General features: G+C 43.9%; 2 protein-coding genes across 2 annotated transcripts in view; one reads left to right on the forward strand and one right to left on the reverse strand.

Moving 5' to 3' along the window:
• Positions 1-1356: 1356 nt before the first annotated feature.
• SLC8B1 (solute carrier family 8 member B1) lies at positions 1357-14680 on the forward strand. The gene is made up of 15 exons (XM_029286641.1): positions 1357-1453; positions 2968-3120; positions 3552-3604; positions 3748-3805; positions 4597-4714; positions 5522-5689; positions 6482-6589; positions 7184-7231; positions 7948-8078; positions 8758-8899; positions 9436-9557; positions 12185-12338; positions 12596-12676; positions 13501-13565; positions 13998-14680. Exons 1-15 carry the CDS (start codon positions 1367-1369, stop codon positions 14193-14195), a joined length of 1686 nt encoding a protein of 561 aa, XP_029142474.1. The 5' UTR covers positions 1357-1366; the 3' UTR covers positions 14196-14680.
• A 6492-nt stretch (positions 14681-21172) lies between these two features.
• TPCN1 (two pore segment channel 1) overlaps positions 21173-27921 on the reverse strand; it is a 16597-nt gene continuing 9848 nt past the window's right edge. The window contains exons 12-27 of the mRNA XM_029286640.1: positions 27490-27538; positions 27065-27128; positions 26582-26626; positions 26233-26289; positions 26082-26132; positions 25802-25874; positions 25593-25700; positions 25010-25081; positions 24743-24832; positions 24048-24163; positions 23680-23726; positions 23220-23288; positions 22450-22534; positions 22064-22200; positions 21880-21960; positions 21173-21295 (exon numbers count right to left, since the gene is read on the reverse strand). Of these exons, the coding sequence (XP_029142473.1) occupies positions 21173-21295; positions 21880-21960; positions 22064-22200; positions 22450-22534; positions 23220-23288; positions 23680-23726; positions 24048-24163; positions 24743-24832; positions 25010-25081; positions 25593-25700; positions 25802-25874; positions 26082-26132; positions 26233-26289; positions 26582-26626; positions 27065-27128; positions 27490-27538 (1267 nt within the window). The remainder of the gene's footprint in view (positions 21296-21879; positions 21961-22063; positions 22201-22449; positions 22535-23219; positions 23289-23679; positions 23727-24047; positions 24164-24742; positions 24833-25009; positions 25082-25592; positions 25701-25801; positions 25875-26081; positions 26133-26232; positions 26290-26581; positions 26627-27064; positions 27129-27489; positions 27539-27921) is intronic.

The following is a 27921-nucleotide window of genomic DNA, read 5'->3' on the forward strand; positions in this document are numbered from 1 at the left end:
GGAGAAACTTCCTGACAGTGAGAACAATTAACCAGTGGAACAACCTGCCTCCAGAAGCGGTGAATGCTCCAACACTGGAAGTTTTTAAGAAGAGACTGGACAGCCATTTGTCCGAAATGGTATAGGGTTTCCTGCCTGAGCAGGGGGTTGGACTAGATGACCTCCAAGGTCCCTTCCAACTTTATTATTATTAGTATTAGTATTATTAGTAATGCAGCAGACTAAAAAGGTAAAGATTTCCCTGTCCGGTTGTTTCCTTATAGCATCCTGGACAAATGGCATAGGTTGAGATGGTATAGGTTCTCCTGCTTGAGAGGGGGCTGGACTAGAAGACCTCCAAGGTCCCTTCCAGTTCTGTTCTGTTCTGTTCTACTCTACTCTACTCCCACTCCCACTCCATTCCTCTATATTCTATTCTATTCTATTCTATTCTATTCTATTCTATTCTATTCTATTCTACTCTACTCTACTCTACTCTACTCTACTCTATTCTTATTCTTATTCTTATTCTTATTCTATTCTCTGTTTCCTATTCTATTCTATATGTTAACTTCTGCAGTCTAGACACAATATTACACCATCAAATGTTTCCTCTCTTCTTTCGGTAGTACCTGTTTTCCCACGCTAGGCAAATACAATTCATATTGTTATTAATAAATATACAACTGAATATAAACATCTTGGTTACATTTTTCTCATAATATTCATAATGTCAGTTTTAGATAACTTTTCTAACCAAAACATATCTTAATTGCATTTGCCCTTAACAGCCATATATATTCAATCGGTATCCTGTTTTTGCTCTTTTTTAAAAAAATTTTTAATTTCCCATCAGTATTCAAAACGTCTCTATTGTTTTTAATTTACAAGTAAGTTATATTTGGGTAACCAAAAGCGCTATGTGTGTTTTTTAATGATATTTTAATGTCTTGCGTTTTTATATATTTTTTATGTCTTGCATGTTTAAATATTTTAATGTCTTGCATGTTTATATATTTTAATGTCTTGCATGTTTATATATTTTGATGTCTTGCATGTTTATATATTTCAATCTTGCATGTTTATATATTTTAATGTCTTGCATGTTTATATATTTTAATGTCTTGCATGTTTATATATTTTGATGTCTTGCATTTGAGTGTATTTGAAGTTTCTGCCAGCCTGAACCTCCTTTGCCTTCCCCTTTTCTCTCCCTACAGAGGGATGTCATCGTAACATCTCCCACTTTCTGCTGACCTCACTTCTCCATTTCCACCAACGGCTGGACTTTGTGAAACTCCCTGGTTGTTGGCGTTGCCGCCTCCTCCTTTCCGATATTGTCGCTCCCCATGCTGTGGTGTGCAATCCTCGCCTCTAGAGCAGACGGATGATGAGGGAAGTTTTCTGGCTGGGCCTTATGCAAACTCTCTGGCTTCTTGGTGGGGCCTTCCTGCTGGTCGGGGAGACAGAGGCGGTAGGACCTATTGGGCCATGGAACATCAAGTTTTCAGCATCCTTCTCAAGAGACGGTCTTGGGCAACCTTCTGGAATCCAGAGCTCCACCACAAATGTGGATGTAAGTGGCCAAAACATTAGGGACATACTTCTCTTTTGATTCTACTTGGGGCTGAAGTCAATCTTGGGAAATCCAGATCATCCTTGGCTTGCAACAGTTCATTTAGTGACGATCCCCTGCTCAAACAGGAGGCCCTGTACATTCCAGACAAGTGGCTGTCTCATCTCTCTTAAAAGCCTCCAGTGATGGAGCATCCACAACTTACAGAGAAAAGCNTTAGGGACATACTTCTCTTTTGATTCTACTTGGGGCTGAAGTCAATCTTGGGAAATCCAGATCATCCTTGGCTTGCAACAGTTCATTTAGTGACGATCCCCTGCTCAAACAGGAGGCCCTGTACATTCCAGACAAGTGGCTGTCTCATCTCTCTTAAAAGCCTCCAGTGATGGAGCATCCACAACTTACAGAGAAAAGCCGTTCGTTTCACTGGTTAATTGTCCTCACTGATAGATTTCTCCTTAGTTCTAGGTTGCTTCTCTCTTTGTTTAGTTTCCATCCATTGCTTCTTGTTTTGCCTTCTGGTGTTTTGGAAAATAGGTTGACCCCCTCTTCTTTGTGGCAGCCCCTCAAATATTGGAACACGGCTATCATGTCACCCCCTAGTCCTTCTTTTCATTAGACTAGACATTATCCAATTCTTGCAACTGTTCTTCGTAAGTTTTAGTCTCCAGGCCCTTAATCATTTTAGTTGCTCTTCTTTGCACTCTTTCCAAAGTCTCAACATCTTTTTTATAATGTGAATAATGTGGCAAGAGTCAAGATGGCAGCTGCAAGAGTGTGATCAAAGCCCTAGGCCTTTTTTACAAGTGTCACACAAAAGGTTTGGAGGTTGATCACACTATCGTGGCACCCCCCACCCCTTTTGTAGAATATCCCGATGTGCATCATAATTTATCTCCTTGATTTTCTTGACTGTAACCTGCTTGTTCGGAGATCATCAGGAAGGACCTTCCTTTGACCTACAACTTGAATGGGGCTTAGAAGCTTCAGATGGTGTAGAATGTCACCACCCATGTCACAATAGGTGACATAACCTGGAAGAGATGCAACTAGTGTTCCAGTCTCTCTCCTGACTTCCTCTAGGAACTTCTGGGAATCGCATTTGCCCACCCCCTTGTAACTAATCAGGCTTAGGCAAGATGTTTTCCTAACGGTCAGTCCAAGTGTAACTTGGTATGCAGCTCCCTCTTTCTTCCAGCTGGGTGACCTTGAGGCAGCATCTCGAGGAGGTACAGCACTTACTTTCGTTTCCCCCCCTTCATTATCCTTCCCCACAGTTCATGGCAGTCTGTCACTGCCTAACGGCGAAGCACAAACAAGCATAAGGTGGCAGCTGACAGGTGGTGACCAGACTGTTCCCGTGGAATCTCTTTTGTTAATCATGCTTTCTTTCTTTCCTGCCTCCACTCTAGTGCAGAGAAGTAGGAAAACAGAATCAGTCGGACCGTTGCTCCTTCATCCAGCATAACCCGAACTGCAAGATGGACAGTGGCTTCCTCAACTACCTCAATGGAATTTTCTGCGTCTTCCCAGCTGCTCTGCAACCTTTGGCCATAACCCTCTACGTAAGGATCCCAGTGGGAAAGGAGACTTCTCCTATCTATTTTTCCTTGGAAGGCTTTTTCCCCCCTCCTTCCTGATTTTTAAAAAGTTCTGTTGATCCAGAAAGTTTGGGTCTTTTTACCAGGCGTGCAAGCTTAATGGACCACCACCAGATAGGTGGAAAGGAAAAGAGAACTTTTATTTGCAAAGAAGAGGGTTATCCAGAAGTTCTTACTGGAGGCCTTCAAGAAATGGACATCCATTTTTTTCCGGAATGCAATAAGATCTTGCTTGGGAGGGGCCTGGACTAGAAGACTTTGGTCCTGCTGTCTTGGAATCATGGGAGTTGTAGTCCCAACCCACCTGGGGTGGAGTGTGCCTGGTTGGGACGGTTGGATGGTGTTTTTCCTCCTCCCGTTTCCCAGCAAACGCCCTTGTCTTTGGTTTCTTGTAGGTACTGTGGCTTCTCTACCTCTTCGTTATCCTTGGGGTCACAGCTGAGAAATTGTGAGTAGTAAACCTGGAATCCAAATCACGCTTTCAGAGTCAAAGGTCAGCTATCTGGAGGAGACAAGACAGAGAGGAGCAGCAATAAGAAGGGAAGCAGCATTTCAGAAAGGTTTAATCGTTCTCTTTCTTTCTCCTTCTAGCTTCTGCCCTAACTTATCGGCCATCTCCACCAAGCTGCGGTTGGCTCATAATGTGGCAGTATCCTTCCATGGGCCCATCCCTCCTGTCTTTTGGGGATGCGGGACAAAGGGGCTGTGAAAGAAAAGGTCCCCAGGAGGACAATCCATGAAGTGGAGAAGGTGGATCAGGGAGGATAAGAGTTGGGCGGGGAATTTGGGTACAAAGTCCGTGAAAATGTTGCAGCCTTCGGTTGACCATGTTGACATGGTGATGAAAAAACAACAACTTTGAATTAAATGGTCAAACGATGCTTGTGACGAGAGGAGGACCATCATCCTCAGCTGTTTGAGAAGACCCCAAGAGACAAATATCGTACAAAAGAGGCTAGTTTTTCCTCCGAAGCAAACCATGGGCCAATTCTGTCAGTGAAAACAAACGGTGGGATAGCTTGCCTTCGGACGTTGTGGGTGCTCCATCACTGGATGTTTTTAAGAAGAGACTGGACGGCCATTTGTCTGTGGAGATTCTCAGTCATCCAGGTCAATAGTGCTTTTTCACGAGGCAACTGAAGAAGCTTCTTGGATGAGAAGCAAAAGGTCTTCAACAAAAAAAACAAGAAGGCCCAGTTGCCTCGTGAAAAAGCACTTTGGGGATAGACAGCCCTTTGCCCAGAATGCTATAGTATAGGATCTCCTGCTCTAGGAGAAGATTGGACTAGAAGAGTCCCTTCCAACCTTATTATTCTTGCTTTCTGGCAAGGAAATCAGCTCGGTGACTATGCCGGTGTGGGTATGTACAGGCCAGCAGAATAACGGAATCAAGTCCACTCCTAAACAGATCAGGCATGGCGATAGATCTTTTTTCCTTAGCCCTTCCTCCATGGTGTCACCTTTCTGGCTTTTGGAAACGGAGCACCTGACATCTTCAGCGCCGTCGTTGCGTTCTCCGATCCCCGGACAGCTGGGCTAGCCATTGGAGCTATCTTTGGTAAGAAGGAACAAAGGGGATGGCTGGGTTTGTGTGCTGCCTATGGAATAAATGCAGGAGGAGAAATTCTGTGGAGGTGTCAGCCCTTGGAGGTAGTCCAGTTAGGAAATCCAAACCATGAGGACTAGCGCTGCCTTTATTGTAAGGTTATGGCCACAGAATCGTGCTGTCAGGCTTCGAAGGGCGCTGTTTCAACCATTTTTTTGCTTCTTAGCTTGCCAACAAGCCCGGGAGGAGGGGAGGGGAGAATGGAAAGCAGGATCCAGATAGCGAAATGCCAGTCCGTGAGAACCAAGGACTCTCAAGAGTTGTTTACTGAGAACTGAAGACATTCCCTCATAATCATTATCTGTCTTATAATTGGATAATGTGACCGGCACTAACAGAGGGACGGAGGTTTCTATACTTTTAATATAGCGATTTAGGCGGGAATTGACCAGAGCTGGTTTTGCTTCCATCTGTGCCAAAACGATGTACTCAATAAAGTTTTGCAGTAGAGATTGGATCATCTCCGCTGTGCTTACTTCATTGGGTACATCAGAACCTTGACACACGCAAGCCTAAATGCATTTCCTCCTCCCCTGATTTTACTTTCCAGAGAGCTAAGGAGGATGGTCCTTTTTTGAGATGCTTTCGCCACTTCCATTCCTCTTTTAGACCCAGATTTCTCTTATCAGACCCCTGTCTTGGCTGAGGCTCTTCCTCCTGTCTCCCAAGGTCATTCTCCTGTTCCGTTAGAGTATATAGGGCTGAGTGAAGGAAAGAGGAAAGATCATCCAGCTGTCTTCTCTTTTTATTTTTCACTAGGTGCTGGCATCTTCGTCACCACTATAGTCGCTGGTGGCATAGCCCTTATAAGGCCTTTTACTGCCGCCTCTCGTCCCTTCCTACGGGATGCCATCTTCTACATGTTCGCCGTGTTCCTGACCTTTGTAGCTCTCTATTTTGAACAAGTCACCTTGGCAGAAGCTCTGAGTAGGTATAAGGAGGCAAAGGGGCTTTAAAAAAAATCCCTTGTTGAGAGGTAGACATTCCATCTTCACGTTTTGTTTTCTGGGAAGAGGATCTAGCTCCTTTTGCAGGTGATGCCACCCCTTCATCCCAACAGATTTGGGCTGGGTTGGTTCAAGGGACCAGAGTTTGGTAGCTGAGTTGAGCTGCCGAATGAATGTCTTATAGTGCCTCAGAGACATCGCTCCAGACCTCCAATCTTGGCAATTTCCAGGTGTATGGACATCAGATCCCAGAATTCTACAGCTAGAACGACCTGGGGTCAAAATTCTGGGAGTTTGGGAATTTGAGAATTCTTTAAATTCTCTGAGTTTAAGTCCTCATACCTGAAAGGTTGGGAAGCACTACTCCAGGGAGTAGTGTTTCAGCGTGGACACTCGCTGGAATTTGCTGCACTACTCAAAAGCTTTGTTGACTCAAAACAAATTGTGGGAGCTACTGAGTAGATCCTCAACTGCTCAGCCTCCTCTTGTATCTGTTTCATTTCTTAACGTTGTTATGTTGTTCTACTCCAAGAGTGTGTAGGGTAATGGTCTTGACTAACATGGGTAGGTAGCCGCGCCCAACATCATCCAATGCTTTCTGCTAGAGCTATGTGTGTGTTTTTTTTCTGATTATGGAAACTCATTAGGGAAGACTTTTAATTTATTTGCAGTTGATTTAATGTATAGGAAGTTGATTCATAACGTGTACATGAATTGGAGACAAGGTTTGATGGGCAGAGAGGACAACTTGCGTGATGTCTCTCATTCCTAGGTTTCCTTGGACTTTACATCTTCTACGTCTTGAGTGTTGTGGTCTCCACCTGGCTTCACAGGAGACAGCGCAGGGAAAGATTGGCTCCACCCAGCCATCCAGAACCAGGTGAGGGCTGGTGTATCTATAGGTCAGAGATGGAGTACGGGTGGACTTCAAGATGTTCAATACTCCAGTTCCCATGAGCTCCAAATCAACATGGTCAAAGGTCAGAAAAGATGTGAGTTTAGTTCAATATCATTATGAGGATCCTCTCTCTTCTTCAAGAAACCTTTATGTTTTGGATGGAGAAGGACAGGAATTTAGTTGGTGGCAACTGCTAGCACAAAGTGGCCTGATAGGAAATAATCTAGAGCAGAGGTCCCCAACCCCCAGTCTGTGGACCTGTACAGGGCCGCGGCATGCCAGCAACCGGTCCACACAGACAAGCAAAGCCCCATCCCTGGGATGCAGGCTGCATACACACCCACGCACTCTCCGGTCCATGGAAAAACTTTTCTCTGTGGAACCGGTTCCTGGTGCCCAAAAGGTTGGGGACCTCTGATTTAGAGGACAATCCTGCCTATCTGAGATATCCAGAGCAAATTTTGCTAGACAAACTTCCTTAGATACTCCACCGGCTTGCTTTACGTTGTCATCGGAAGCTCAAGATTTTGCAGTATACCAATATAATAAACACATTTCCCATTTCTCCCTCTCCAGAAATGTCAACGGATTCCGAAGAAGGTGATAATGCAAGCGTGAATGGGGGTAAGGCATTCTTGGATTTCTAAGCTTGCAGACGGTTTAGGTTGATTTTAGTTATTTGTGTAGCCCATACCGCTCTTCTATTATAAGCTTCTCAAGCAGGAATTCTTTCAGCAAACCAAGTTGAGAGGAAATGAAGTCCCTATTCTGGTTGCAGAAGTCAACCGTGGTCCTTTGCAGATTTTGATTGGTGGCTGGAGTAGGACTTTATCTGTTACTCGTAAATAACTCAACCACCCTTAATGAGGCTTCCATCATCTTCATCCAATACAACCTTCTCGGTGTTTGTTGGAAGTGATGGGATTCAGTGGTTAAACATCCTTTTTCGATCGCTGATCCGTAGTTGTTCTTGAGGTGATACCACATTGGAAGAAAGCTTGGTCACGTCCTTCTTTAACTTCAAAAATCTGGCCACCCCTTTTTTAGGAGACAAGGGGTGGATATGAGAATGAGGTGAGTTGGCTTGTGTATTGATTAAGGCACCAAGCTAGAACTCCATCTTAGACCCAAAGCCAGCTGGATGACCTTGGATCCATCACACATTGTCAGCCCTAGAAAGGAAACAACCAGCCACTTCTGACCCTGCCAGGAAAACTGCAGGGACCAGTCAATTGCCAAGTTTTATGATTGACTTGAAAGCACCAATAAATGCAAGAGAGAATGAGGATTCTTGAATCCCGATCATCTCTATAGCTTCTTTCTTTCTTTCACTTGTGCAGAGGAAGAATATCAACTGTTGCTGCCCTCGGAGGAAACCACATTCCAGATTCTGACTCGGTCCATCAACCCTCTGGATTATAGGAAGTGGAGGAGGAAACCCTGCTATTGGAAACTGTTCAAAGTTTGCAAGGTTAGAGCTACATCTTTCTTATATATATAAAAAAAGAAACCGTCCACTAAATTGTGCAATCTCTTCTCAAGGGACATCTAACAACTTCTAAAATGCATCTCTCTGCTGCCCTCTAACCCAACGGTCTTCGTTTAGGTTAGACCAAGCCCTAAAATCCTATGGGCCCTACAGTCCTCCTTCGCCATCACCACCTCCTCCTCCCTTCTAGCACTGATGATGTTACCTAGTTTGGTAATGAAATGTCTGCAAGAAAACAATCAAGTTCAGAGTGCACCAAGGGCCCTACAGTCTTCCTTCACCATCTCCTCCTCCTCCTCCTCCTCCTCCTCCTCCTCCTCCTCTTCTCCCTTCTAGCACTGATGACATTACTTAGTTTGGTAATGAAATGTCTGCAAGAAAACAAGCCAGTTCAGAGAGCACCAAGGACCCCACAGTCCTCCTCCTCCTCCTCCCCCCAACAAACTCCACTCCCGTCTATCACTGATGATGTTACCTAGTTTGGGTAATGAAATGTCTTCCAAGTTTTTTTCCTTTTCACAAATAAGGCCCTCTCTAACTAATGGTTAAGGCATTAGGCTCAAAAACCAGGAGACCGGGAGTTCTAGTTCCGCCTTCTGCAGAAGTGCAGAACAATCTCTAGTTTAGGCGACTTGCTGAGAGAGTCTTCTTCTCCCTACAGCTTCCAATAGAATTGGTCCTTTTACTGACCGTACCTACCGTTGATCCTGACCGGGATGATCAAAACTGGAAAAGGCCTCTGAATTGTCTACACTTGATCACCGGCCCGCTCGTCTGCATTCTCACCTTGAAATCTGGAACCTGTAAGTTTGCGCCTTTCCTCTACCAACTGGGCTATGTATTGGGAAGATGTCTAATAGTAAATGGGAGAAAGACCTCTCTTAATCTTGAGCACTCCTTGGTACATAAATCGTCTCCAGTTCACTTTCCAGTATTCCCAGTTAGAAGGGGGGGTATGTTACGGGCGTGAGAACAGGAAATAGAAATCTGAATAGGAAGGGATTTTGAGAATTAGGAAAGAATCATGAAGATTGCACAGTCTAGAGGCTGAAGGATGAATAGGATGATGATGATGATGATGATGATGATGATGATGAGGAGGAGGAGGAGGAGGAGGAGGAGGAGGAGGAGGAGGATCAGGAGGTTATCCATTCAGTTGGGTCCAACTCTTGACGATTCTATGGGCCAGGTTCTTGAGTGGCATATGTGACGTGGAAACGCTTTATAAAAACGGATTATTTCTGAACCACCTCACTTTTGACTTATGGATGGCAACGAAATGGGCCACCAGGGGTTGGTTTTTAAGAAGGAGGAAACAAAGACTGTGTCTTTATTGCAGATGGTCTCTACAAGTTCCAGGGGGTGTTCCCAGTCTGGGGTCTCATCGCCGTGGTAGGAGCTACTTTGGCTGCCCTCCTTTTTTGCACCACCAGAAATGAAGAACCACCCCGGTGCCATTTTGTGAGTCTTGGGGGAAATTGTGTGAGCTCTTTAGATGTGGTTTGGGTGGCTTCTTCTGAAACCAAGTCTAGACGTTTCCCACCTGGTGCCGTCAACTTCGGAAATGGCCAAATATACTTCACCGCTGATGTAGCAACCCTCCCACCAAGATTCCCACTAACATGAAAGGCCAACGCTGAGCTGACCCCAATAGGGATGTGGAAACCAGGTCTTACTAATGTCTGGCTAACGAAAGCGTTCTCCAGATGTGCTGCAGGTATCCAACATATAAAGAACGGAAGCAGAAATGGAGAACCTATGAACAGACGCACTGAATTATTTTTCCAAGAGACGCACCCTAGACAAACTGGACGTCTTTTTATTTTAAAAGGATGACTCCTTGAAATCACACTTGGAATACTGCGTCCAGTTCTGGTCACCACAACACAACACAAAAAAGATCTTGAGACCCTGGATAATGTGCAGAGAAGAACAACTAAACATTACTAGGAGGCATGACTGTCTTCAGTACTTGAGGGGTTGTCACAGAGAAGAGAGGGTCAACTTCTTCTCCAAAGCACCAGAGGGCAGGAAAAGAAGTAATGTATAGATTATTAAAGAGAGACCCAATCTAGAACTAAATTTCCTGACAATGAGAAGAATTAAGATAGGATTATAAGATGAGAAGATGAGAAGATAAGAAGATGGGATAAGAAGATGAGATAAGATTATAAGATGAAATAATAAGATAAAATAATAAGATAAGATGATAAGATAAAATAAGATGATAAGGTAAGATAAGATATGATAAGGTAGGGTAGGGCAAAGTAAGACAAGACAAGACAAGACAAAACAAGACGATAGGATAAGATGAGACGAGACGAGACGATAAGATAAGATTTAGATAAGCTAAGATAACCTTTAATTGTCATTTTTTACTATGAGCACACTGGCCCACGTTAAAAATGTAATCCTGTTGCCTGCTCTCAAAGTAAAGTATATATTTACCCATAAACATACATAACATTATTCAGTGGAATGGCTTACTTCCAGAAGTTGTGGGTGCTCCATCACTGGAAGTTTTCACAATTAGGACAACCATCTGACCAGGATGGTATAAGGTTTCCTGGACTAGAAGACCTCAAGGTCCCTTCCAGCCCAACGATTCTATGTTCTGTGATGATGATTATTATTTTTGGTTAGCAGATAATCACGTCAACTCTTTTACTCCCTCCCAGCTTAGTGCAAGAATAAATGAACTTTCCCAACAGTGGTTTGCTACAGTGACTGCTCCCTGCGGCAAAATATTTGGAGAACCTTTGCTCTTGAAACGGACTCTTTGTGTAATGAAAATATTTGCTTGGACGGGCAAGAAAAATGAAAAGTGAACAATTTGCTTTTTGCCCGTCCATGTAAATGCTACTTTCCAAATTCCTTGGAAAGCATTTTTGACTGGAGGTATATCCAACGCAAAGATCCCATTTTAAATGCAAAATGGGCACTTCTGAGCTTTTTGTCTTTAAAACAGCTCTCTTTTGAGTCTGGGAAACTTCCACTCTGCTTAAAATACACTATTTATTTATGTTTTTGGCTCCAAATGGGATATTTGGAATTCAAAGCAGTTCAGACTGACACTTTCTGTCTCCAGCTGTTCTGCTGATGCTATAGTTATGCGTCAGCCAAGTTGCCCACCCTCTTCAAGAATGCGAATGCAACAGAGATTGTGCAACCACTTGGATCTAGTCCAGGATTCCCTAAGCCTAAGGGGATCTTTCTCAATCTAGATATGTGGACTTCAGCTCCCAGAATCCTTCGCTGTAGCCATGCTATGTCCACACATCTGGAGGATGTTCGGGTGAAGAAAAACTGTAGTAAACCCTAATATGTATTTTTTAAAAAGTGTATTTATTGTCAGTTGGCATGATAAACCGCTGCTTCCTGTTGGTGTGGCTTTTTGCAGCTGGGGCTTAAAATGAGGCATTTGTATGGGGGTAAGGACATGATTTCTGGTGGGGTTTCTGATGGTTTTGTTTTTATGGCCCCTCCCAATCTCCAGAGGTTCAAGAAAAAACATCTTTCAGAGAGATTGGGCAGGAAGGGAAAGGAAGGGAAGGGAGGGAGAGAAAGAAAGAAAAAGAAGAAAGAAAGAAAGAAAGAAAGAAAGAAAGAAAGAAAGAAAGAAAGAAAGAAAGAAAGAAAGAAAGAAAGAAAGAAAGAAAGAAAGAAAGAAAGAAATTAACTTTGCTAGCAAGTTAGCAAGGCAAAAGGCAAAGGAAAGGAAAGGAAAGGAAAGGAAAGGGAAGGGAAGGAGAAAGGGAAGGAAAGGAAAGGAAAGGAAAGGGAAGGGAAGGGAAGGAAAGGAAAGGAGAAAGGGAAGGAAAGGGAAGGAAAGAAGGAAAGGAAAGTAAAGGAAAAGAGGGAAGGGAAGGAAAGGAGAAAGGGAAGGAAAGGAAAGGAAAGGAAAGGAAAGAAGGAAAAGGAAAAGAAAGGAAAGGAAAGGAAAGGAAAGTTTGAAATTACTTTGCTGGACTGCAAGACTGACCACAGCTTATTCAACAGGCCATGCTAAAACACAACCAGGGTTTCAAGGGAAGTGTGAATTCATCGCTCTCTCTTCCTCCTCTCCCTTTTCTTACCTCTGGCAACAGCTGTTTGCCTTCCTGGGATTCTTTATCAGCGCCATGTGGATCAACGCTGCAGCCACCGAGGTGGTGAACATCCTGCAGACTTTAGGCATCATCTTCCGTCTCAGCAACACAGTCTTGGGCTTGACCCTGCTCGCCTGGGGAAACAGCATCGGGGGTAAGTCGAACAAGCCAGCACGTAGCCATCATCTCCAGCTACGATGGATTGCATGGCCTCCCTCTGCCGCCTTTGCTTTTTCAAAGGAGGGCTCAGATTGGCGGGTTTTGTGCAAAGCTATTTGGAGACAAAAATCCTGTTGAGAATAGTTCTTTTACAGGTAGTCCTCGCATTACGACCAAACTGGGAGCCCCATTTTTTTTTCTGTTTGCTAAGTGAGACATTTCTCAAAGGATGTCTTCTCTTTCTCCCAACAGACATGTTCTCCGATCTCACCATGGCACGGCAAGGTTACCCCCGAATGGCTTTTTCGGCCTGTTTTGGGGGTATCATCTTCAGTATCCTTTGACCAGAATTGCAGGAGTCAGTTACGGTCGTAAATTGAGGACCACTTGAATATCAAACCTTTCTGCCCCGAATGCTTTATTTGGGGGGGGGGGGGAGAGAAACATTCCTTGTTTCCCAAACCCCACATTTTGCATCTGTTTCTAACCCAGTCAGAACTCTGCATCCATTTCACAGCTGGAGGATTGCAACTGTTTGAAAATAACAACAACAATAATAATACTAACAGCTTATCAATTCAAACATCCACATCTGCCTATTCCAGGTCCTTGGTAAGGATTCGATAGGTAGACAAAAATGCCAAATCCAGTCTGAACATCTGGCTGACTGTGCGATGATGATTATTATTATTATTAATAATAATAATAATACAAAATACAAAGACCTACAAATAGAAATAGAAAGACTGTGGCAAAGGCAAGCAAGGGTAGTACCAATAGTCATAGGCGCCTTGGGTGCAATCCCAAAACAATTGGAGCACCACTTGAACACCATCATCGGCATTGACAAATTCGCCATTAGTCAATTGCAAAAGGTGGCCTTACTAGGAAGTGCTTCCATCCTGCGACGAGATCTGTAATACCATCAAACATCCACATCTGCCTATCCCAGGTCCTTGGGAAGGACTCGATAGGTAGACAAAAATGCCAAATCCAGTCTGAACATCTGGCTGACTGTGCGATGATCAATAACAACAACAACAACAATAATAATAATAATGAATTCAAAGTCCACCGAAGCCTTTTCCTAATCACCCTCTTCAAAAACTGCCCAGTAAAACTTGCAGAATCTTTTCTCCTGAACTCTCCCTCGCCAGATATGCTTGTTGGCGTCGGGCTGGGCTGCCTATTGCAAATGTCCAGCAGCAAATGGGTAGTCAAGGTATGAACAATCCACGTCGTGTCGTGTTGTGTGTTTTGTTTCTCGGCTTTCCTTTATGCCCTCCCTGCTCTTCTGAATGGGGAAAGTGGAGGAGAAGCTGCTGGAAATGAGACCATCTGGCAAGCAGACTTTGATACGGGATACTTTTTTTTTTTTCCTGCCAAAGTAGAACGGGCGAACGGCTGCAGCTGGAAAATAGCTGGTTCTAATGCCAGGAGATGCAAGCTACTAATAGAAGAGAATGTTTGTAGCTGGGTGTTGAATTGGGGGGGGAGGGTCCTTGGTGCTCTCTGAGCCTTGCTTATAGACCAGGGCAAGGCCCTGGTATATAAACAGAGACTTTCCTGCACACTGCAAAAGCGTCAACTAGATGAAGCTCAAAAGGTTTTGCTCTATCTAAAATATTTCCTTTTTCCCCTCTTTTTTTAATAGCTCGAACCGGATGGCCTCTTGGTATGGATTCTAGCAGGCGCCCTGGGTCTCAGCCTGGTTATTTCTTTCCTTTCGGTGCCTGCCCAGTGCTTCCAGCTGGGACAAGCTTATGGGTACTGCCTCATAGTCTTCTACCTGGCTTTCCTGACCATCGCGCTGCTGACCGAGTTTAGGGTGATCCGAATTTCCACTTTCTAAATGAAGCATCTCTCCTCTGAAGATCCCACCGACGTCTCCCAAGGTTGAACCTGTTATTTACTTGAAGTTGGTGCCTTTTGGAATAAAGGCTTGCTGGCAAGGTCAAAAATAGAACTCGGTACCCAGATGTTGATGCCGGCCACTGCGAAAAGGATGATCAATGAAAACTGGAACCATTGCTGTGACATTACGGGGTTGGCTTGCATCAGTCACAGCCTTTTTATTTGATTTGGGGATTTTAGAACCAAATCAGGATTACAGGACTCCTGAGACATCTTTGGTCCCAACCCCCATCAGTGTTAGCTTTTCTAAAGGAAAACTCCTTGTTTGGATAGCCATATATTTTTTTTTAAGGGATCCTTTTTAAGAAAGGAGATTTTATTAGAAGTATTTTTCAGTTCCTGAATTGAAGCTTGAATGCATCCGAGGTATGTACTGAATTCTTCATCCGTTCGTCACCTCCATCTGGAAGCAGGTGTGTTTTCCTGACTCTTATTAAAAAAAAAAAAAAGGGATAAGGCTTCAATCATGAGTTATGCCTGCCACCTTGAGGCTTCCCCCCCCTTTCCTGGTTTTGACTGTTAAGAGTTTTATCCAGAAAAAAAAAAGCACAGAAGAAAACTGTCTCATGATTGGAATCTAAATTCAGATTCAGTTGACAATTTAGCTATAAATGGCATTATCCATCCATAAGAGAGGCGTACTTGTAGATTTGCTGCTGAATTAACATTAACATGAAAGGACTTTGGAATAATTGCTGACTGCCAGCAAAAAACATAAGCTGGGTGTGTTCACTAGCATGCTTCTCCACCTTATTGCATTAGCCCACTTTCAAGGCTGGTGCGACTCCACTGACTTGCAAATCAGCTAAGCAGATTGGGTTTATCCAACGCACCAAACTAAAATTAGGATTCAAAGCCATCAAGGTTGGAGTGGCGGACAAATGAAACTGCTGTTTTTGTAACTGACCAAGGGAAGCATGCCTTGTGAACACAGTCACCGTTCTTGAAAGGGGACATGGTTTGCAAGCTTGTGACAAAAAATCCGGGCAGCTTTTATTGTCTCTGAAGGCAGGGCTGGAAGTCCTCCCGGACCTGTAGAGTCTTTGGTGCGCTCTGATCTGGGTGGTTTTCTTGCAGACATTTCATTACCCAACTAGGAAACAACATCAGTGCTAGAAGGGAGTGCTCTTATTTTGCCCTGTCCGCCATTAGCACTGATGTTATTTAGTTGGGTAATTGTCTACGGAGATTCTTAAGTCATCCAAATCCTGGTTGTCTCAAAGGTGCTTTTTCAATAGGCAACTGGACTTTCTTTGTTTTTTTTCGTGAAGACGTTTTGCTTCTGATCCAAGAAGCTTCTTCAGTTCTGATTGAGAGTCAGAACTGAAGAAGGTTCTTGGATGACGAGTGAAATGATTTCAAGAGGGGAAAAAACCCCAAAAAGTTTAGTTACCTTTTGAAAAAACACCTTGGGGACTAGTCGAGTAATGTCTGCAAGAAAACCACCAAGCTCAGAGAGCACCAAAGACCCCACAGTTCTCCTCCTCCTCCTCCTCCTTCCTGCAAACCCTGCTCTCTCTTCTAGCACTGATGATGTTATCTAGTTGGGTCATGAGATGTCTGCAAGAAAACCACCCAGCTCAGAGAGCACCAAGGACCCCACCATTCAAGGCTGAGCTATAAATATTCTCATCTATCGGTATCTTCCAGACTTGTTCATCAGAATAAGAAAAGAAGAAGTGTGTTTGGGTGCAAAACCCATTGCAAGCAAGTTATTCTGATGACCAATTTTTTTGCTCTTAGTTCCTCTTCCCTTCCTATTTTTCTGATGTCCTTGAAAGAAGTTTTTTAGTTCGCTCTTCCCATTTCCCTCTTTCTCTTTCAGTTCTTGGGCTGGTGGAGCAAATAGGATGTCTGTATTTAATATGAGCAAAGACATTGCTCCGTAAGCACTCCAAACCGGTGGCTTGTTTGCAGGAAAGTCCAGGCTGAACAATCTTTTTAAAATTCTTTTTGTCTGTTTCTCTAAGTCAGTCATGATGACTAAAACGTACACTCTGACATACAAATAATTAAGAACGGGTCTTTTTTTTTTCAGCTGTGCACCAGGGTTTAACATGTTCTTCTCAACTTTCTTTCCTTCTTTTATTTCTCTTTCCTGTCCCTTCCTTCCCTCCCTCTTTTCCTTTCTTTTTCTCCTTTCCCTTTCTTTCTCTTTTTCTTTCTCTCTCCTTCCTTCCTTCCTTCCTTTCCACTGTTCCTCTGGTCTTTTGTCACCCACAGCTGTTGGATTTCAATCTGCCTAAGTCAGCAATTGCACAGGCTGGGTGTTGACCGTGTGCAAATGTGGTTTATTCAGCTGTTGGGAGGTGGCTGCTTAAGGCTGACATCACAATCCACATGTCAGCGAGGAGAAGAAGAAATATTGAAGCCCACTTCTTCCAGAAGAGACAATCAAACAGCTAAAACACCTCCTGGCTAGCAGTCAACACCTAGATAAGCAGAGATTAACACCAGGATCAATACTAGACAAATAAACAGCTGTGGCCATTTATAACAGTTGGAAGGGACCTTGGAGATCTTCTAGTCCAACCCCCTGCTTGAGCAGGAGACCCTATGCCATTTCGGACAAATGGCTGTCCAGTTTCTTCTTAAAAACTTCCAGTGTTGGAGCATTCACCACTTCTGGAGGCAGATTGTTCCACTGGTTAATTGTTCTGTCAGGAAGTTTCTCCTTAGTTCTAGGTTGCTTCTCTCCTTGACTAGTTTCCATCCGTTGCTTCTTGTCCTGCCTTCAGGGGCTTTGGAGAATAAGGGAAAAGTTAAGTGCTGGTGGCCCAGATCTGCATCTTTGCTCATTTCTGTAAATACATTTAACTTCCATTGAGCTTTTCTATGTTTAATGATCTACCTCAAAGAACAGACATGCTGTAATTTACCTTCCCGTTTTGATGTAAGAAGATGTCAATTTAGGGAATAAAAGAGCATTGATCAATTACAGGCTTTGGAGTTGTGTTTGTGTGAAACCACTGCCCATCGTTTCTTGATGTTTTCTTTATTTTATCCAGCACTCGATTTACGGCCGCAATAAAGCCCACAATTTCCATTGCTAAGCGAGACAGTTGTTAAATGGGAGTTTTCTCTCATTTTGTGACTTCTCTTGTCCGAGTTGTTAAATCAATCACTGCAGTCCTGAAGTTACTAACGTTAAGCGAGTCGGGCTTCCCCATTCCCCCATTGACTTTGCTTGTCAGAAGTTCACAAGAGAGGATCACGTGACCCCTCCCCCCCGGGGGGACACTGCGACCGTCATAAATATGAGTCAGTGGCCAAGAATCCGAATATTGATCCCGTGAGATGCTTCGACAGTCGTTAAGTGTGGAAAACGGTCATAAATGACTCTTTCCAGTGCTGTTGTGCTTTTAAGCCGAAGACTGCCCTAAATATAAAAGGGGAGATGCCGAAAGAGGGTTAAAAAGGTTTATTAAATGTTATGTAAACATCTGTATAATACTGTTTCAGACATTGTTATAGCGGTCATACGCATTTCCCAGTATCCCAAACCCACCGCGTCTTTCGTATCCCCCTACGAGTGATTGTCTTTGGAGTTTAGAGCAGAGAAAAAGATATTTAGGAAGGAACGTCCCTGCCTCCTTCCAAGAGACTCGGGAAAAAACAACAATAATTTTCTGGAGTTATTTCTAGCTTATATCATATACAAGAATGAAAAATAACAAACACATGCAAAAAAAGAAAAGAAAAAGAAGGAAGACTCCATTTTACTTGGTATGGAGTTTCCAGCATCTCTTATTGCTGCATAGTGGAAGGAAATTTGAAATTATAATTTCTTTGCATTTACTATCCAGGCTGACAGTAAGGGAAAAAAATTAAATGTTATGCTTATGTGTGACATAACTGTAGTGCATCAAAACTGGGAGTCACTTTCCTTCCAGTGATTAGTGTTTGAACACTAAAATTAAGCTTGGCAGTACTAAATCTCGCTTGAGCTAACCGGAAAGGCCACTGCTGTTAGATCGGTGTGTCTCAAGCTTATCAATTTGAAAATGTGTGGACTTCAACTCCCAGAATTCCCCTGCCAGCAGGGGGAAAGCCATACATTGTCAAGATTGGGAAATTCTGCTTTAAATCTGGACCTCTGCTTAGCCATGGATCTTAGTCAAAGAACTATGGGCTAGATCAGGGGTAAGCAACCGTGGCTCTTTTATGACTCGTGGACTTCAACTCCCAGAATTCCTGAGCCAGCAATGGCTGGCTCAGGAATTCTGGGAGTCGAAGTCCACGAGTCATAAAAGAGCCAAGGTTGCCTACCCCTGGACTAGACGGTGCCAAGCAAATTCTCATGAACATGTGCACGTGCGAAGGTTGACGAGCAAAACAATTCTAAATTATAAAGGTGGTCAGCAATCATTTCCATTTAGTGGCACCCCCAAAACGGTCAGTAAGCGAGGGAAACGTCATCCAGGCTCCTGTTTGGAAAAAAAATAGCAAACCGAGAACGTACAAAGCTAGGCGTTGTTGCTTCAAATCCAAAGCTCAAAAACGTGCTTTGGAGTTGTCGTGCGTCCTACACAAGGCCAGCAGCTCCTTCAAGAAGCTGGGATTGGCTGTGCATTGCCACCAGACAATCCCAGGAAAATGTGTGTTCCAGTTAGTAAGGGCTGAGGGGGCAGGCAAGGTGCTCTGAGGATCTGCAGGCACACCTCCCTATTTTGAAACGTTACTTCCCAGGGAGCATGCAATTATTTTGCAAATTTTGGGAAAGATACCTTTTTTTCACACAAATGGGGGTGATTTAGGGAGCCCCCCCTACCCTTTCTGAAATTCTATTTTTTGCTTGGAAACTAAAACATGGCCTATCCCTAAGGAATGATGACTAGAATCTGCTCCGCTTCAACCTATCTCCCTCTTTTTTTAAAAGAATTAACAAATCTGATTGATATAGCAGGATGAAATACTTTCCCTGAACTGATCACATAATGCCCTTTTGAACCAATAGTAGGTTTTTTTTTTTTAAATGCCCTTTTCTCTCCTTAAAGATCCTTAAAGCAAGCTTCTGGTGGACTTCCAGCGTCGCCCCACAGCCCAGGAATTCTGAATTTGTGGCCATCTACCTTATAAAATATTTGCATTCTTTTTAGGAAGAAAACAGACGATCACGGATCATGGGTTCAGGAACTCTTATTTCCACAACTGGGTGTCCTCTGATAGTGTTAAGACTACAACTGCAATCTTCCACAGCCATTAATGTAGCTTTTAGGGACGTGAACTGGGAGATACCAGCGTAGAATGAGCTGCTTAAGAAAGACAGGAAAATTTCATTTATGTGATGGTTTATCTCACACCCACCCCTTATTTGAAACAAAATAAAGTAACCCTCTCTCCCCCAACTGGAAAACAAATTTAGCTCGTTCAAAGCCAACCCTTCTCCCATTATTGGTTTAGCATGGAAATAATCTTGTCATTTTTTTAAACGAAGAACTATTCCAGAGAGTTAGCAGACGTAAGAAAACAAATTCCTAATTATTCTAGGTTAGCCATCCTAAAATTACAGAAGGGACAAAGAAAAGAAGAAAAAAAAAGGGGGGGGGTGAACCTTGTCTTTTCTGCTTATAACTTGGCAGGAAAAAAAAAGCAAATTCCATTTACCGTTTGCTAATTAGCAATCAAGATTAACAGATGGGAGACAAACCTGGATGAGCTGAACCCTTCTTTGCATATTGACAAAAGCATTCTGTGTTGTCAAAGCAAAGAATGCCCAGCAAAATACACAATCTGCTTGTTGGTTTCTCTTCTGGAAGTCTTCTAAGAGACTGGGTGACTCATTAAGGAATTTCTGCAGAAGTGAATCCACAATAAAAACCAGATCAGACCCTGATCCCGAGATTACTTTTGTCTTTTCTGTGAAAGAATTATTGCTTTCGTATAATACCTATCGGCATGGGGGCTTCAGGCTTTCATACAATGCCTATTGGCAGCGTTTAAGAGTTAATACAATTGATTATCAGGCAGGATTGCTTCAGGATTTAACACCACACCTACTTGCTAGGTTAACTTTCTGGGCCGTTGCTGTTCATAGCTCCAGGTAGATGGCACTGCAAATGTTCAGGTCCCAGGAAGACTTGTTATGCCAACACAGGACCAAGTCTGTGAGCAGGATAAGAGTCTTAAAGACGTTCAGGATCTCATGGAAGCAAGAATCCATTTCTGCTAAGAAGATGCTTTGAAACTCAGTTGGTCCTGGGTTCTGTTGCCTGCCCGAGCGCCTTGCTACGTTTTGGTAAAAAACTGCTAAGCAATTACTGGAGTACGAGCAGTCTTTATAGATGCTGATGAACTACAAAGGGTGGGGGAAACGAAGGGGTGGTGTAAAATACACCTGCATTACTTCACTCAATTGCATGTAGTGCACCACGGATACAGAGCGAGCAATGTTGTTGATGCTTGGCGATTCAAACTACTTTCCGGCCTTTTCTAGCCCATCTCAATTGCTGATGGAAGATGGCATGACAGTTATGCCAGGATGGGCACCGTTTGCTGGCAAACAGGGTCAGTTTTCAGCCCTCTACCCCCAGCTCCGCCACAGCAACCAGCGTTTTGCCAAAGAACACAGTGGCAAGAAGGACAAAACGCACCGGTCTTCTCCAAAAAGAAGGTCCAATGGTCCTTCAACCAGGAAGGACTTTGCATGATTCTCCCATCGCAATAACTGCAAAGTCAAGAGTCTTTTCAGACACACACACACCCATGCTGGAAGGAAAAAGAAAGGAGGAGACAAAAATTAAAAATAATAATAATAATAAAAATGGTCGACTTCTCTCTCATGAGATGAAATGAAATCTCAAGAGATCAGGACCGTGTCAAAGAAAAAATCTGATCGAGGGGAGGCTGTAGAGGCCACTGTGTCGCCAAACCCAGGCTGAATGCATAGGAGAACGGGCTTTCGGTCAACCAAGTTTAGATGACGGTTTGCGAACGCTGCCGGAGGGCAGGAGGGAGGAAGGTCTGGTTGAGCAACTCCTCGTCTTCCTGCCAAGGAAGCGGTTGTTCCTCTCTTCTGGAATGTTCCTCGTACCACTCCTGAGAATGGAAGATTGGTGTCATTACACAAAACCACAACAGAATGCCCAGCCAGGGGAAACGAACAGGAGCCATATCAGACAGACCCCACAAATGTTTGTGGAGGCTATGCTACGCTATGCTATGCTATGCTATTTCTATTCTATTCTATTCTTTATTTCTATTTCTATTTCTAATTCTTATTCTATTCTATTATTTCTAATTCTATTCTATTCTATTCTATTCTATTCTATTCTATTCTATTCTATTCTATTCTATTCTATTCTATTCTTATTCTATTCTATTCCAGCTCTATTCTTATTCTATTCTATTCCAGCTCTATTCTAATTCTAATTCTAATTCTAATCCTATCCTATCCTATCCTATCCTATTCTATTCTATTCTATTCTATTCTATTCTATTCTATTCTTCTTTCCTGTCCCTTATTCTATCCCATATTTTCTATTCCATTCCACTCCCCTCCCTTCCCCTCTCCTCTTGGCAGTCCATGTAGCCATATTGGCACCCATGTATTGGCTCTTTGGTTATCCATCGTAAAATTACTGCCCGAGATACCTCCATGGCATTGATGTCCACCAATCTACCTGAATCTCTTCTTCATACATTTTCATACTTAAATCGGTTTTGGTCCTCGAACGCCGGCCCAGGAACAGCATGGTGGTTTGCTAAAAGCAGTAGAAGATAAATGGTGAGAAGGACGCCTCATCTCAGCTAGACAGGAGGACTACTGCCTATTCTGAACAGCCGCCCCCAGTCCCGTTGACTCACCCGGTGCCTGTCCATTTGGGAAATGACCTTGAGAAGTTGGCTAGCTGCCAAGCTGTCGCCTTGCCTCCCGTAGGTCTCGACTAAGCCCCCAATTTCTTCCTTGGAGACCTCCCTCTCAAGCACGATCCCGCTGTCTTCTGCTGGGGAAAAGAAATCGAGGGATGAAGTCAGTTGCTAGATAATGGGAGGAGAAAGAGCTGGGAAAAAAATGTCCAGCTTCCCTGGAATTCTTTCACAAACAGCTTCTTGGCTTTTTCTAGACTAGAGGAAAATCATTTCAGATGCCCCTTGGTTCTTGTTCCTGGATTCTAATTAAGCCTGCCAGGGGGAAGATGGATAGGAGAGAGACCTGCGACACAAGCAGAGGGCAAATATCTCCCACGCACCTTCTGAATCCCGATTCTTGCGGGCATAATTCATGCGGAATACAAATGCTTCTAGTATAAAAGCTACTATGATTGTCATCACCACCTGGGGAGGGGAAAAAAAAAAATACAAAGTCAGTGGTAATGGGACTGCTAACCTCTTGGTCTCTGTTGGTGGCCAAGCTGTAGCAACATCCCAAAAATGTTAACGGTGAAGTTTTTGGTGCTCTCTGAGCTGGGTGGTTTTCTTGCAGACGTTTCATGACCCAACTAGGTAACATTATCAGTGATGGAAGGGAGGGGGTTTGTAGAGAGGAGGAGGAGGAGGAGGAGGAGGAGGAGGAGGAGGAGGAGGAGGAGGAGGAGGAAGAGAACTGGGGGGGTCCTTGGTGCTCTCTGAGCTTGGGTGGTTTGCTTGCAGATGTTTCCTGACCCATCTAAGTAACACCATCATGTTACCTAGTTGGGTCATAAAATGTCTACAACAGGGGTCTTCAAACGTGGCCCTTTTATGACTTGTGGACTTCAACTCCCAAAATTCCTCAGCCAGTATTTGCTGGCTGAGGAATTCTGGGAGTTGAAGTTCTTCTCACTGCAATAATAATAATAATAAGTTATTGCTCTTTGCACTTTCCCTTTTCTTTAACTTTTTCTTTATAGATTTTCACGTTTATCTTTTTACTCCCGTAAACATTTCCAATGAAAACATATTAAAACATTAAAAAAATCAAATAAAAACAGTCATCTAAACGAGCATCTGATGGCCGAAGCATCTTGCGCAATCTGCTCACCATGGTCACAATGTAGAAAATCATGAAATAAAGACGACTCCAGTGAGAAGTTTCTGAGGTCACCCCTTCCTGAAAAAAACAGAAAAACGAGAACTTGAAGTGGCTGGTGGTGGGCGGGAACCACAAAGGCACTCTCCCAATACGTAAATCAGGGGTCTTCAAACTTGGCCCTTTTATGACTTGTGGACTTCAACTCCCAGAATTCTATCTTTATCCCTCTATCCTCTCTACCTGTATCTCTACGTATTTCTGTCTGTCTGTCTATCTCTATCCATCATCTCTCTCTCTCTCTCTCTCTCTCTCTCTCTATCTATCTATCTATCTATCTATCTATCTATCCATTACTCATATTTGAGGGGTCTTTGAGGCAATATTCTGGAACTAAAAGGGCCGGAAAGATGATGGTATTTAAGTGACATGCGATTGCTCCAGCACAGAAGGGGGTTCTCTGTAGACTTACCATGACGATGTACCAATCGTTGACTACCGTCAACTCAAAGAGGGTCACTGCACAAAAACAGGGAAGGGTAAGAGACAATTAAACAGGAAACAATTCAAGGATTTGCGACATCAACCTCTGAAGGTCATTCAGCTGGTGCAAAATGCAGCAACTCAAGTAGTAAAAGAGCCGTGGTGGTTAGAATGCAGCATTGCAGGCTAACTCACTGCCCACAGCCAGAAGTTCGATTCTGACCGCCTCAAGGTTGATTCAGCCTTCCATCCTTCCGAGGTTGGTAAAATAAGGACCCAGATTGTTGGGGGGGGGGGGAAGAGGCTGACTCTGTAAACCGCTTAGAGAGGGGCTGCAAAAGCACTGTGAGCTCTTACCGAAGCTGTTCAAAATGTTGTCGAAGTTGTTGAGATAGTAGTAGCCTTGCTCCACCACAGTCTTGTTCCCAACGGTGCGGTTGACCCAGCGAAAGGCGTCGGCCACCGTGCTGGTGCTGGGTGAGGAAATAAGAAAAGAGCGAACTGAGGGAGGAGGCTCTGGGTTCAAAAATCTGTTTTTATAAGGGTCAGGTAAAAGATTGCATAGTGGGGCAAAGGCTCAGAAGAGACCCTCCCTAGTTTCTTGGGCTGTAAAGAAGACGGAGGTGAGGATAGGCAGTCCTCAACTTACAGCAGTTCATTTAGTGACCGTCCCACTGAATAAAGTGACTGAAGACATTACCTAGTTTGGTAATGAAACGTGTGCAAGAAAACCACCAAGGACCCCACAGTCCTCCTCCTGCTCCTCCTCCCCACAAGCCCCACTCCCTTCCAGCACTGATGGTGTTACTCAGTTGGGTAATGAAACGTCTGCAAGAAACACACCAAGCTTAGAAAGGACACCAGACCACAGAGCTTATTGAAAACCAGTTCCCATCATCCCTAGCTGAGATGAAAAAGTTAGGAGCTAAACAATGGAGGGGTCAGAATTTGTCCCTTCAGTTCTACTACAGCAAACGACACTGTTCTGTGTGCAAACCGAATCTACGTATATTTATTTTCAGACTATATAGAAGGAACACGTAGATACTTACTTACAACAGTTTGGGTAGAGTTTCCCAGAGAAGAATTCCATGCCAACAATGGCAAAGCAGTAGTAGAAGATGAGTAGGGTCAGGCATAGGCTAGAAGACAAAGGAGAAGGTTGGGAAAAATGTAGTTCAACAAGGTGGCTTTTTAACAGAATAATAAGAGTCCGAAGGGACCCTGGAGGTCTTCCAGTCCAACCCCCTGCTCAAGCAGGAGAACCTATGTGTAGGCTTCAGCAGCAAATTCAGGCAGGAATCTTTCATTCTCTGTACCTGCCCATCCTAGGAAGAAGTTCAAACATCGTATCCAAGACGTTGCGGTAACGTTTCTTCAGTTTAAACAGCCTGCAATAAGGGAAAGAACAAAAAATGCATGACTGTGTAGAGCAACATAAAAATATGTGGACTTCCAAAACTCCTCAGCCAGCATGCTTTAAGATGGGAGGCCTTGTATTCCCAGAATTTCCCAGGTAGCATGCTTTAAGACAGGAGGAGGAGGAGGAGGAGAAGGAGGAGGAGAAGGAGGAGAAGGAAAAGAAGAAGGAGAAGGAGGAGGAGGAGGAGGAGGAGGAGGAGGAGGAGGAGGAGGAGNAGAAGAAGAAGAAGAAGAAGAAGAAGAAGAAGAAGAAGAAGAAGAAGAAGAAGAAGAAGAAGAAGAAGAAGAAGAAGAAGAAGAAGAAGAAGAAGAAGAAGAAGAAGAAGAAGAAGAAGAAGAAGAAGAAGAAGAAGAAGAAGAAGAAGAAGACGACAACCTTGCGACCAAGGGTCAAAAGCAAGGGGATTCTGGGACCTGTAGTTTCTCAGTAGCTAGAGGACCCCCAGTTCTGCACGTATCTGACCCATCCTGTATCTTCACCTCAGTAACTGCAGAGGCCGCAGCACAACAATGAAGTAGAAGGGTTCCATATCGAACGCCAGTGCCAGGAGACCCAAGAATGCGAACAAAGTGACCGCAAAATCGAAACTGGGAAAAAACAGAGACAGAAGTGGATGTTCTGGGTAGAATCTGCAAGCTATCTCCCTACGAGTATCCCATGCCAAATCCCTTAAGTAGGAGATACTTACAGATTCCAGCCAGAAGAGAGATACTCTTTAGGTCCCAGGCCAGTGACCTTCAACAGCACTTCGACCCCGTAGACTGTCAACACAGAAGAGGAAGTGCCGGGATTGTGGGTTTTTAATCCCCGTACAATATTGTCCAATAACAACAACGGTGTCCAATATTTGTCTTTTATCAGCACCCCAATTTATTCTTTTCTTTACCGAGCTCCAATGTCTCAACATTTTTATTCTCTAAGGAGGCCTCCACGCGCCTTCTTGGAAAACCAAGTTGCTGAAGACTTACTTGTAAGGAACATGATGTAACTCCAGGGGACGTCTCGGGAAAAGATTCCATCTGGAAAGAAACGGCACAGAGTTTCAGAGAGAAGAGTGGAAATCCCGTCAGAAGGAAAGGAATAATAATAAAAAAAACATTCAATTGTGTTGTGTGCTACCTCGCAACATGAAGGTTTCCACTAGAATCCAGAGACCGTTCACGGCCACGAGAACATCTGCAAGACACAACGGAAAACAACACAGTTTTCAAACGAAGCACAAGTGGTCAAAAGTCACTTTTTTTCCAGTGCTGTTGTAACTTCAGTCACTAAATTAGCTCACTGTTGTGAGTTTTGTAAGCTGAGGACTACCTATAACTTTGGTTTTCCTTGGTTCTTGGGGCCCAATGTCAACTTTGAAGTTGATCAGTGTATTGGCAAAACAAAACACCACTTAATACTACTACGCTGAGTAACTCTATCCATTCGAGCCCCCTCCCCACTCAATATGAACAGAGGGAAGACTTACACATGCCATACTGGAAAGCCCGAGAATTCACTAATATGTTAATACCTGTTGAAAGGAAGAAGAGATCAGAAAAAAACAATGAAATGCTTTTTTTTTATATATATATATAACATCATTCTTGCTGGTTTCTTTGAAATACCCCAAGTTGGTTTCTTCTCCCTTTTTCTCACAGAGATGAAGGGCTTGCCTTATTCCCCAAAGCACCTGAGGCCAGGACGAGAAGTAACGGATGGAATCTCATCAGAGGGAGACCCAGCCGGGAACTAAGGAGGATGTTCCTGACAGTGAGAGCCATTAACCAGTGGAACTGCTGGCCTCCAGGAGTTCTGGGTGCTCCATCACTGGAGGCTTTCAAGAAGAGACTGGATAGCCACTTGTCTGAAGTGGTATAGGGTCTCCTGCTGCAGCAGGGGGATGGACTAGAGGACTCCCAAGGTCCCTTCCAGACCTAGGAAGTGTTCTATAGAAACACAGAGTATTTACCCTTAAAAATAAGGAAAGCTGTCCCTGGAAGGTCGTCAAACCAATGTTCCCGGTTCCGTTTTGCCTGGAAAAGAAAGTAACCAGAATCAGCTTTGGTTCACTTTCATGGCTGGGCTAGAGGACTTTTAAGGGCCCTTCTCCCTCCAGGAATCCTTCCTTCCTTCCTCCCTCCCTCCCCCTCTTCCTTCCTTCCTTCCTTCCTCCCTCCCTCACTCCCACCCTCTCCTTCCTTCTTTCCATCCATCCATCCATCCATCCATCCATCCATCCATCCATCCATCCATCCATCCATCCATCCATCCATAAATCTTCCCAGTGTTTGTTCTCCCCAGAGTGTCCCTTTTGTTCTTCCCCATTCTAGGGGCTCACCTCCCATCCAGCCCCACCCCCAAAGACCCCCAAACAGCTCAAACTGACAACTTTACCTTCCATTTCAAACCAGCCACTTCGTAGAAGCTGTACATGTCCTTCAAACTGAAAGAGACAGAGGGGGGCCTTTTCTACCCACATTCAATGCTCCAGTTCACACACGTGTCTTAAGATTTTCTCAACCAGATTGCCAAACCCCCATCCCCCAGTTCAAGAGTGTAAGGGCTCGGTCCCCGTTTAAAATAAAGTCTGGGCCAGAGTTTGTCACGCAAGTGCTTTGTGCACGCCAACTCAGCTAAGAGAGAGAGAGAGAGCTAAAAATAAGGATTGTTGCATCACTAGATTTGCTGAGGGCCTGCAAAAAAAAAAAAAAAAAAAAAAAGGGAGGCAAATCTTCAAAGATTTTGTTCCTTTTATAAGAACATTTCACTGCGGTCCCCTAGGATCCTTACTATAAAATTTGTTAACTGCTTAGCACACAAGACTGC

The sequence above is a fragment of the Protobothrops mucrosquamatus genome, unplaced genomic scaffold (genome assembly GCF_001527695.2).
Source record: "Protobothrops mucrosquamatus isolate PMUCROS unplaced genomic scaffold, P.Mucros_1.0 scaffold4357, whole genome shotgun sequence".
NCBI classification, from domain to species: Eukaryota; Metazoa; Chordata; class Lepidosauria; order Squamata; family Viperidae; genus Protobothrops; species Protobothrops mucrosquamatus.